This window comes from Octodon degus, unplaced genomic scaffold, assembly GCF_000260255.1.
Source record: "Octodon degus isolate 3935 unplaced genomic scaffold, OctDeg1.0 scaffold00178, whole genome shotgun sequence".
Classification (NCBI taxonomy): Eukaryota; Metazoa; Chordata; class Mammalia; order Rodentia; family Octodontidae; genus Octodon; species Octodon degus.
Genome location: NW_004524754.1, coordinates 404,106 through 415,243, shown reverse-complemented (window position 1 = coordinate 415,243; position 11,138 = coordinate 404,106). Strand labels below are relative to the sequence as shown.

The window sequence follows — 11,138 nt, the reverse complement described above, 5'->3', positions numbered from 1 at the left end:
AAAAGAAAAGAAAAGAAAAAAGAAAAAAAGAATAGAAAATTTGGGCAGATGATGTGACTCAGTGGTAGATTACTTGCCTGGTACTCACAAGGTCCTGGCTTCAGCCTCAGCAGTGTGGCTTGGGTGAGCTGGTGGAGTCCTCAGAGATGAGGTCTGTAAGGGGTAAGGAGGCAGTGGGATTTCAACTTGAGATTTGGAAAAAATAAAATTGAGCTTTGAAAAATAAACAAAGGTGGATGTCACAAAAGGGAAGGGCTCCAGTTGTAGACACCTCAAGTCGTTCGAGACCCCTGGGTGATACACCTTTAGGTGTTTGGTAATCAATTAGGATCAAGAGGCTGTGGACCACAATGTCCCTGGAATGTGTGAAAAGTCAGTTTTTTGCCTGGACTGGGCCTGCCTGTCAGGTTTCCTTTTGAGGTCCTGTTTCCACAAAGATTCCTTGGCATGAATGAGAAGCCCTTCCAGTCCCCAGCTCTGTTTCTCTTCTCCTGCTCTCTTGGAGGCCCCTTCCCTGAGTTCTGGCCTCACACAGTGCACTTGGTGAGTGGGCCTCCAGGCTCTGCCTAAGAATGATAATACAGACTGCTATGACTCTGTCACTCTCTGGGAGGGCCTGTGGCTCAGGGGAAGTGCGGGTGCTTCCAGCCTCTTCCAGGGAGTGGGAAGGCTGGATGGAGGGTGGGTCCTCTAGGCCGTGGCTGTGGTGTAGGCTAGGGAGAGACTCCATGTGCATTCCCATTCTCCCTAGGATGCAGCTGGTGCTGGAGGCAGGTCCGGCTACCGTGGTCGCCGCTCTCCCCACACACCCCACGAGCACTTTGAGGGGCTCACAGTGCTCAAGGCTGCTCAGGTGAGAGGAGATGTCCTGACTGGCTGGAGAAAAGGGCGTGTCCCTCTGAGGAGGAACTTTTCCACAACCACGACTACTTGAGATCTAGACCAGGGTTGAGAAGGGGGTGTTCAGGGATCTGGAGACCTGGGATGATGTTGTTATACTGATGAGGGCAGAGCCAGCTGCTGTGCCTCCAAGGCATGGGTGGAGAGGAGAGGAGAGGAGAGGGCAGGGGCGAAGGCCAGGCCACCTGCCGTTGCCTCCTTCCTTCCCTTCCCTGCCTTCTGCCCACAGCTGGCCCAGGCTGGCACTGTGGGCAGTCAGGGTGCTAAGCTGCTTCTGGAAGTGAGTGAGCGGGTGCGGATCCTGACCCAGGCCTACTTCTCCCCGGAACGGCCGCTGTATCTTTCCTTCACCCACCTGGTGTGCCGCAGTGCCATCGAAGGTAACCTGGGGCCCCAGCCTGCCTCCCCAAACTGCTAGGTACTGCACTGCCCAGCACCCCAACTTCTCAGTCCATAAAGACTCCCAGCCCCCCGACTGGTTAGGGCCTGGCTTCTCTGTGACTCCACAAGCTGTAGGATGTTTGTAGGTGGTGTGAGTTGTGGGATGGCAGGAGGGCAGGGTTACAGAGATCTCACAGGACCCCCTTGGCGTGTGCCCAGGAGAGCAGGAGCAGCGTATGGACCTGAGCCACCCCGTGCACGTGGACAACTGCGTCCTGGACCCAGACTCGGGAGAATGCTGGCGGGAGCCCCCTGCCTACACGTATAGAGACTACAGGTGGGTGCAGGCCGGTGGGCACACAAAGGCCACCCATGGCTGCCCAGGCCTGGATGGGCTCCCGCTGCCTTCCATCCTCTTCCCTCTGCAGTGGACTCCTCTACCTCAATGATGACTTCCAAGGTGGGGACCTGTTCTTCACCCAGCCGAATGCCCTCACTGTCACGGTAGGTGGTGGAGGGGATTGGGATGACACAGGGCCCAGCTGTGGGGTCAGAATTCAAAACAGAAGGTTCTCAGAGGCAAATCCAGGGAAATGGCTGGGCTACTGTAACCCTTCCCTACCTGCTTCTCCAGTGCTCCCGGCTACCACCCTGGGTTCAAGGCTCCTTCAGCAGAAGTTGACTGCATCCCCCCAGAAGCTCTCTAAGTGGCCCCCCAAATCCTGCCTTCCAGGTTCACCTCACCTCCTAAGGGAGAATGTGTCCATGGTGCTTGCCTGTAGTCCTAATGGCTCAGGAGGGTGAGACAGGAGGATCTCTTGAGTCCAGGCATTGGAGGCCAACCTGGGTGTCATAATAAGACCTTGTCTCAGGGGCCGAGGAGATGGCTCAGTAGAATAAGTGCTTCCCTGGCAAGCGCAAAGGACTGAGTTCAATCCGCAGTTACACACACACACACACACACACACACACACACACACACAAAAGACCTTGTCTCAAAAGCAAAAAAAAGCAAACAACAAAACAAACAAAAAATCCTTCTCAACTTTTGGGGGTGGTTAGCTCAGTTGTTTAAGTGCCTGCTTATGCAAACGCAGTCAGGCACAGGATACCCATGGTTCCATCCTCAGACCCGCCCTTAAAGCAGCCTGAGCCAGCCAAAAGTCCTTCAAAAGCAAAAAAAACAAAAACAAAAAACTGGAAGGTGAGTGAAGCATAGCCTGCATCCCTCTGGAGCCCTATGACCTTATTTTAAGGGTTTGAGGAAATTTAAAAAGTCCTTCCTCCTCCCCATATGACGAGGATGTGGCTAGTGTGCAAATGCTAGAGTGGAGCCCAGGGTTTGGCTTTTAACTTTCCTGAGGTCCTATTTCCTAAATGGGAGTGATGATAATAGTATTCATTTATTTATTTATTTATTTATTTATTTTGGTGGTGCTGTGGTTTGAACCCAGAGCCCTGTCATGCTAGGCAAGCATTCCACCACAGCCACACTCCTAAGCCTAGAGTAACGAGTATAAGAGTTTTGTTTGGGTCTCGGTTGTTTGGTTGGTTGGTTTGCTTGTTTTGAGACATGGCCTCACTGGTTCAGGCTGGCCTTGAACTCATGACCCTCAGGGCCCCTGATGGCTCTCAGCTCCCAGCTTGGACTCCAGCTCCTTCAACCTCAAGGAGCCATTTCTGCTCTAGTGAAGGTTGACTTCCCATGGGCCCAGAGTAGGTCCCCCAATTAAGACGCATCAGGTGGCAGATAGAGAGCTGCCTGGGAGGGGCTGGTCAGTTTTCTGTCTCTGGAGCTGAGACTCTGCCCTCAGGCCCAGGTTCGACCTCGCTGTGGACGCCTCGTGGCCTTCAGTTCTGGTGTGGAGAACCCTCACGGAGTGTGGGCCGTGACTCGCGGCCGGCGCTGTGCCCTGGCGCTGTGGCACACGTGGGCACCAGAGCACCGGGAGCAGGTAGGAGAAAGGGGTGCAGAAGGATGCAGTTCTGAGATCCCAGAGGCCCTGGGACTGCGCTTCCCTCCTCCTTCTCTTCTTCCTCCTCCTCCTCTCCAGGAATGGGCAGAAGCCAAAGAGCTGCTACAGGAGCCTGAGCAGGAAGAGGAAGAGGAAGAGGAAGAGGAGGGAGAGGAGGAAACCCTTATCAGAGACCCTGCCTCTGAGCCCGCCAGCCGAAACTCCCCAGAGGCCCACAACAAAGCTGGGGAAGCGTCTTGGGTCCGAGAGGAGCTGTGAGTGGCTGAGACTGTGCCTTGGGAGTGTGGCTACCTGGCTCAGGGAAGAATCCCTGAGAAGGCCCAAGTCATGTCAGGAGCCAAATGTGAGCTCATCATCCCTGAGCTCTCCCATTTGGGATCCAAGGGCACTAGCCTGGACTCTGGTGCTCACCACGCCTGGGATTGGGGCCTGGCCTCAGCTGATGGACTGATCCGCAGCTCTGGGGCAGGCAGAGGGCACTGTGCCTCTCTGAAGAGCAATGGCCAGGACTAGAGGCTGACTGCTTTACTGGAAGATAAGGGTGTCAACTGTGTCCTTCCCTGATACCTGTGCAATAAAGGACGCGAAGACCCATGGGTCCCTGGCTGGAGTCCCTGTCTGATGTGTCATAGTGTCTGTGGGGCTGGAGGTGGGGGTGACTGTAGCTGGCCAGAGAGGAGACAAGCATCTTTGGGCCTCCCAGAGGCAGAGCGTGAGAGCCTGTGATTTGTCAGGGAAATCTCTGCCACCTGCTTCCTCATGCAAATGGGCCTGAGCCCCACCAGCTGCTCCTTGGGCCTCCACTGAGCCCCATCTTCCCTCCCTGCACAAGGCTGAGTGGGAGCAGCCTACCCTGTGCCTCCTGCTTTCACAGCCCATGGGGCCCCATGAATCTCTGGGCCAAGGAGCAGGCCAGACCCCCGTCCCTGACTCCTCACCTAGGATCAGGGCAGCTGGTTGGGGTTTGTGGAGAAGGATTATCCAGATCAGTCCCTTCTAATCTCAGCTCCTGCCTGCACGCTTCCAGACTCGCAGCCCTCTTCCCCCACCACCCTCAGCTAGGGAACACAGTTTGGGGGATTGAAAGCAGGGCCATTGATTGCCCTTACACCCTGGCTCCTGGCCCAGTCACTAAGCAGGACCTGACTTCCAAGACCATGCCCACAGTTGAGGGCCAGGGGCTGGGAGCCATAAGGGGGCTGTTCCTCTGTTCCCTCCCAAACCCCAAGCCTTAATCCTCACAGCTTTGCTCTGATCCGTGGGCCTGATGCTCTTATCTCTGCCTGCATGCTGACCAGGGAGGGTCCTTCCATCCTCCCCACCCCCATGGCCAGTATGGGGCCCACTCCCGTCTCTAGCACACACTCCTGCCCCCACCTCTCCTCTGAACTGGCCCAAGTTTCTAGAACCACACACCTCCTCCCTCCCTGGCCTCCCCCCAATCCCTGCCTGCCAATGTCATTTGCCTGACGTTGTTGTCCCTGGCCCCACCCTTGCCTGTCAGTGCCCCGCTCTTAGTCGGGGCCAGGCCAGGCCAGCTCTTCTGGCAGCAGAGCTGGGGCAGGTGACAGGCAGGCGTCGCAGCTGAGGGAGCAAGGAGGTGCCTGGGATCTGGAGCTGGAAGCCCGGGAGAGGTCCAGCCAGTGCCCAAGTAAGAGGGAGCTGGCCCAGCTCAGTCCTCTGGGCTTGGGGGCTGCAGGGTGGGCACAGGCAGGCCTGGGGCTGGGTGCACCAGACACCAGTGGGAAGGGTCTGACCAAGGTGGTGGTGCAGACAGGTACCCTCTCTCCCTCCACCCCTGTCACTTTTCTGTGTCCCAGCCCTCAGAATTCTAGGGTGGGTATTAGAGGGCAGAAACTTGGCCTGGTGGGGACTCCCCAATACTTAAACTTGTATTCCCGGCAGGAGCCGGAGCTACCCCTCAACCTCTCAACCATGGGGGAGATGGAGCAGCTGAGGCAGGAGGCGGAGCAGCTCAAGAAGCAGATTGCAGTAACCCCAGAACCCTCCCACTGGGGACCCCAAAACAGAACTGAGGACAAGGGGGCGTGTGGCCTGGAGGGAAGGGCTGGGTTTACTGAGACACTTTAGAGACCTCTGACCTAGCAGCGACTAGACCTCTCTGACCTGGATCTCACATCTGAGGCACCCCAGCCTCCAGAACCCTATCCTGCCCCCTCTGAGGCCCATATACCACACCCCCCACCCTGCTGTAGCCACCCCTGATGTCTCCTTTCCCTGCAGGATGCCAGGAAAGCCTGTGCTGACACCACCCTGTCAGAGGTGAGACCTACTATCCCCACCTGAGGCAGGGCATGAAGGGAGGGCACAGGAGCTCCCTGACAGGGGCCAACTTATGGTGCGTTGTTTGCTGGAATAAGGAAGGGCATTGGTGAAGCCATTCAATAAATGTTTATCCATTCCTGCTTTGACCAGGCACTGAATCAGGTGCTCAAGACTCAGACATAAGGGGGTTGGGGAGATGGCTCAGTGGAATAAGCACTTCCCTGGCAAGCACAAGGGCCTGAGTTCAATCCCCAGTTCCACCAAAAGACTCAGACATAGTTCCTATGCTGGCCCTCCAAACAAGAATGATGCACCCCTCCCTGCGCAGTGATGAGGGAGTGAGACTGTTCGGCAAACCATGAAGGCCTTAGAGACTCTGGTCAGTGATTGTCTAAGGCTGCACTTCGCCGATTCCACCATGCACACGTCTTCACATTTAGAGATGTCTAAAATCAGGGTGCACCCGGCAATGGGTGACACCTTTTAATTATTATAATGGGTAGCATATTTTTCTTAGCAATATATACAATAATGGGGCTTCTTATCGCTGAAACCATCTCAAACTGGATTAAATATGCTAATAATAAGAGTAAGGATCAGATTACACATGCAAATAATGAGCAGCTATCATGAGCTAGACGCTAAGCTAAACTGCTGAGGTTCATAACTTCACATGCTGGATAATCCATATAATTTCATTTGTTTCGTGCCACCTCTGTAAAGTAGGTGCTGTGATAAGCCTCACTTTACACCTTCAAGCTCAGTTGAATAACTTACACATGATAACAAAGCAAATGTAGTAACGGCAATTGAATCTGTTGACTCTGGAGCCCAACCTGATTCTAGAGGCTCGTTGGCATTCAAGGGGCACAGGAGGTGCCGTATATGGTCATGGTGACACCTGGGTACCCAGTGAGAGCTGGCCGTGCTTCGGTGGTGTGCAGCAGATGCAGGCTCCTATTGCCTTGGGAAAGTCAACTTTGTCATCTTCCCAAGTTGGTGTTCAGGGATGCAGCCTGAAACTGAGCACAACAGGAATATCTACACAGAGGAGCCCCAGTCCAGAGGCACATTGCTGAACGCCTCCCAACATGCCACTGGCTACTCAAGCATCTGTGTCCCACAGAATTCTACATCATGCCAGTGCGTCGGAGATTTACTCCTCTAGGGTTGGGGGACTTGCTTAGAGCTTGCTGTTAAGCAGGAACTTGTACAGATCAGCAGCCATAGCAGACACTTGACATCTAATCCCCTTTTCTTTTTTAAAAAAATTTATTTATTTTATTTATTTATGTATATTTTTTTCGTGTTTGTGTGGCCAGCTCAGCCCACCAGGGGGTGGGGCTGGCTGGCATGTGGTGCTGGGGGATTGAACCACGGTCCCTGTGCTTTCCTGAGCTTGTTCTAAGTAGGTGCTTTAGACCACTGAGCCATCTCACCAGCCCTAATCCCCTTTTCTTGGCAGCTGGTGTCTGGCCTGGAGGTGGTGGGACGAGTCCAGATGCGGACACGTCGGACGCTAAGAGGGCACCTAGCTAAGATCTACGCCATGCACTGGGCCACCGACTCTAAGTGAGGCTTGAGAGGGGCCAGAGGGGCGGGGAAGCGGGGAGGAGAGATGTGGGTGACCTGGGCACACTCTTCACAGGCTACTGGTAAGTGCCTCACAAGACGGGAAGCTGATTGTATGGGACACCTATACCACCAACAAGGTATTAGCCTTACCCCAACCAACCCTCCACTGCCACATCCTCCTGGGTGGCACTCCACCCACTGCTCTGCCCCTGCCTGGCTGGAGCTTAGGCCAGGTCCCACCCCTGCAACAGGTTCACGCCATCCCGCTGCGCTCCTCCTGGGTCATGACCTGTGCCTACGCCCCATCTGGGAACTTTGTGGCATGTGGGGGGCTGGACAACATGTGCTCCATCTACAGCCTCAAATCCCGCGAGGGCAATGTCAAAGTCAGCCGGGAGCTTTCTGCTCACACAGGTGAGTGAGACCCTCCCTGATACCTGAGGGGTCTGGGTGGAGTGTGGCCCTGCAGCCAGGGCATTGGGCATTGGCCTTGTAACCACTGCCAGGTTATCTCTCCTGCTGCCGCTTCCTGGATGACAACAACATTGTGACCAGCTCCGGGGACACCACATGGTGAGGGCTGAGGCTCGGGTGCTGAGGCTGGGGAAGCGGTCCTGTCCTGGATACATGTGACCACCTTGCTCCCTCTTGGCAGTGCCTTGTGGGACATTGAGACAGGACAGCAGAAGACTGTGTTTGTGGGACACACTGGTGACTGCATGAGTCTGGCTGTGTCTCCTGACTACAAACTCTTCATCTCGGGAGCCTGTGACGCCAGCGCCAAGCTCTGGGATGTGCGGGAGGGGACGTGCCGTCAGACCTTCACAGGCCATGAGTCGGACATCAACGCCATCTGTGTGAGCACCCCCCACAGGACATGATCCCTGGACCCTTGTCCCTAGCCCTTGCTTTTCAATTTTTCACTCAAACCATTTCACCTTACATGGCAATTTCACAACTAAGCAAAAGAACTCCCAGGAACCCCTCACCCAGAGGGTTAATATTTTCCTGTTTCCTTTATCATTCTGTCTTTGAGGGTTTTTTTGTTCCATTTTTGTTTTTTTGGTATGGGGATCAAATTCAGGACCTTGCACTTGCCAGGCAAATGCTTAAGCTGCTGAGTTATCTCCCCAGCCACAGTCTGTCTCTGAAACTCAGCCTCTTGAGCAGCTGAGAAGACAGGTGTACACCATCAAGCCTCGTGTTTTCTTGGCTCAGGACCCGATTCATTATATTTCCTTGCTGCATTTTTTTTTCTTTATTGGGGATTGAATCTAAGGCCTTCACACTAAACTATATCATCGGCCCATTTATTTATGTATTTATTTATTTATTTATTTATTCCATTGAGGCAGTGTGTAAGTCATTATGTTGCTTGGGTTGGGTTTGAACTTGTGAGCCTTCTGCTTCAGCTTCCAAAGGTGCTAAGTATTCCTCCATGCCTGGCTCCTGGACTCATTTTTTAGTCTTTAAATGGAACTAATCTCGGGCATGGTGGCACAAGCCTGTGACCCTAGCACTTGAGAGGCTGAGGCAGAACGACTGATGTAGGTCTGAAGCCAGCATAGGCTACATAGTAAGACCCTGTTTCAGTAAAACAAACTCAAACAACTGAAGTTATTTTTCTACCGTGACACTGGCATTTTTCAAGAATACTAACTAGCCTTTTATACTTTACCCTACTGAGTTGATCTCACATTGTTCATGATGAGACCAGGTAGCGCTGTTGAACCTGGCCGTGTTTCTCACACCCTCCCTGCAGCCCACAGTCCTACGAGTCTCAGCTAATCCCTAGCCCTTGACATAAGATGACCCTGCCTGCAGCTTTGTAGCAGGGAACACTGAGGGAGGAAGGGGGAGCAGCAGCCTACAGTGTGAGGCCTCTGTGAAGAGCCAGATAGGGCTGCTTCTCAGCCCAGGCTGGGACTGAGAGGCCCTGAATGGTCAGAATTAGGGGTCATGTGGAGGCCCAGGCACCCCAGGTCTGAGCTGTGCCCTTCCCCCTGTGCTGCAGTTCTTCCCCAACGGAGAGGCCATCTGCACTGGTTCAGATGACGCCTCCTGCCGCCTGTTCGACCTTCGGGCAGACCAGGAGCTGACTGCCTATGCCCATGAGAGCATCATCTGTGGCATCACATCTGTGGCCTTCTCGTTCAGCGGCCGCCTGCTCTTCGCAGGGTACGATGACTTCAACTGCAATGTCTGGGACTCCATGAAGTGCGAACGTGTGGGTAAGGACCCACCCCACTCACCCTCATGGTTCTATGTCCTCCTGTCAGCTCTGCCTAACACAGACCCCAGTGACTGGATAACCCTACCTCTGGAAAGCCATGGCCCTTGTTTCCAAACCAAGGGCCATGCACCCCCAAAAAGGCAGCGCTCAGCATCCCTCACCCTGTCCTGCGGTAGCTGCTCCCTACTGGTCTCCCCAGAAATCTGGACCTTGGCATCCAGTCTGTCCTGGTGTATAAGTTTTCAGTGGCATGAACTTTAGGAAAAGGTAGCGTTGGTGAGCTGTGGGTGGAAACAGAACCCAGAAGATCTGGAGTATCCCAGGGCCCAGCCTAGTCTGATGGAGCAGACAGCCTGGCTTTGTCTTGGGAGAGGCCAGGTGCTATGGGCCTAGAGTCAGGATCCTAATCCTAATTTAGTTCTTTATTTTCTGAGTTTCTTTGCACAACTCACTTCTCTGGGCCTCCTCTCATCTGAAACGGAAGCATTGGGCAAAGGGTCGCCCCTTCCTATTTCTCTGTACCCATGGAGGTGACCCTGGCTTCTCCCACAGCACACTGACATTTCCAATCATTCTATCTGCCCCATTTATCCCCAGCCAAGTGGGGATGGAGGAACTGACTTCAGGAGAAACCCTCCCAAGATCTCATCTCCCAGTCTCTCACTCTCCTCCAGCAGCTGGAAGCCCACCAGCCTAGGGCCCCTGCCCACAGAGATTTCTGAATCAGCACATGGAGATGGATTGATTTTTCTCTTCCTCAGGGATCCTTTCTGGTCATGACAACAGGGTCAGCTGCCTGGGGGTCACAGCTGATGGCATGGCTGTGGCCACTGGTTCCTGGGACAGCTTCCTCAAAATCTGGAACTGAGGAGGCTAGCAGAAGGCATGAAGAACTCAGCTGCCCCTTCCACCTCCAGTCTTCCCCAAGTCCTCTCTTCTGTCCCAGCAGCCATTCCCATTAAACTTCTTCTGTGGAAGGAGGTGGGGAGTATGGAGTCGGCCAATGGGAGGCAGCTGCAGGGACACGGGGGCAAAGAGCTGCCTCATCTCCTCCCAGGGCCTCCTTACTGCCTGTCTGTCCATAAGCAAGAACAGCATACCCTTAGCTACCCTTCACTGGCCCACCTGCCTTCTAAGCCCAGGCCCAGTCCCTGGAAAGTACAAGCCACTTGCTTGTGGCCATGGCTCTGGCATCTCTAGGCTCCTGCCCTCTCTCCTCATGCCTTCTCCTTTTGCTCTCTCCTGAAGCAGCTGCAATAAAACATAGCACTTGCTACCTCTGTGCTGACTGGCTTCCACATGGTCCTGTTCCAAAGACCTGGGTCCCCTTTAAGGGCAAGGTGTGGCAGGTGCTAGGATACAAGCAGTAAGCAGGGTGAAGGGTCAGGAGGAAGCTTGAGCTTGGGGAAATTTAGCCAGTGGCTGGGGTATGTGGACAGTCCACTACAGCTTGTCTATGGCACACGGGTGTGTGCTTTGCAGGCTTCAGGTTGTACAAGGCCTTGAATGTCAGGTTACACTAACCAGACTCTTTTAAGGGCACTAGAAGGCTCCTGAAGAGTTCTGAGCAGCATGTGATCAGTGAAGTTTTTCAGGAAGATTGCCCTGACAACAGTGCAGGATGCTGAAACAGAAAGCAAGACTGGCACCCTGGAGATGAGGTAGGCAGCAGGTGGCAAGAAATACAAGCGTGACAGAGGGCCAGGGAGATGGCTCAGTGGAATAAGCGCTTCCCTGGCAAGCGCAAGGGCCTGAGTTCAATCCCCGGTCCCGCCAAAAAAAAAAAA

General features: G+C 54.1%; 3 protein-coding genes across 3 annotated transcripts in view; 2 read left to right on the top strand and 1 right to left on the bottom strand.

The window, feature by feature from the left end:
• The window catches only part of P3h3 (prolyl 3-hydroxylase 3), an 11,718-nt gene extending 7,871 nt beyond the window's left edge, over window positions 1–3,847 (top strand). Inside the window, exons 10-15 of the mRNA XM_023703710.1 lie at window positions 752–853; window positions 1,130–1,280; window positions 1,501–1,618; window positions 1,710–1,785; window positions 3,096–3,236; window positions 3,336–3,847. Coding sequence (XP_023559478.1) covers window positions 752–853; window positions 1,130–1,280; window positions 1,501–1,618; window positions 1,710–1,785; window positions 3,096–3,236; window positions 3,336–3,515 — 768 coding nt within the window. The 3' untranslated portion in view covers window positions 3,516–3,847. The remainder of the gene's footprint in view (window positions 1–751; window positions 854–1,129; window positions 1,281–1,500; window positions 1,619–1,709; window positions 1,786–3,095; window positions 3,237–3,335) is intronic.
• A 311-nt stretch (window positions 3,848–4,158) lies between these two features.
• Gnb3 (G protein subunit beta 3) lies at window positions 4,159–10,219 on the top strand. Its single transcript, XM_004643529.2, has 10 exons — window positions 4,159–4,908; window positions 5,163–5,249; window positions 5,502–5,540; window positions 7,009–7,115; window positions 7,192–7,255; window positions 7,370–7,532; window positions 7,625–7,691; window positions 7,774–7,975; window positions 9,133–9,349; window positions 10,113–10,219. Exons 2-10 carry the CDS (start codon window positions 5,193–5,195, stop codon window positions 10,217–10,219), a joined length of 1,023 nt encoding a protein of 340 aa, XP_004643586.1. The 5' UTR covers window positions 4,159–4,908; window positions 5,163–5,192.
• Window positions 10,220–10,245: 26 nt separating this feature from the next.
• The window catches only part of Cdca3 (cell division cycle associated 3), a 4,153-nt gene continuing 3,260 nt past the window's right edge, over window positions 10,246–11,138 (bottom strand). The window contains exon 7 of the mRNA XM_004643579.2: window positions 10,246–10,426. Coding sequence (XP_004643636.1) covers window positions 10,246–10,426 — 181 coding nt within the window. The remainder of the gene's footprint in view (window positions 10,427–11,138) is intronic.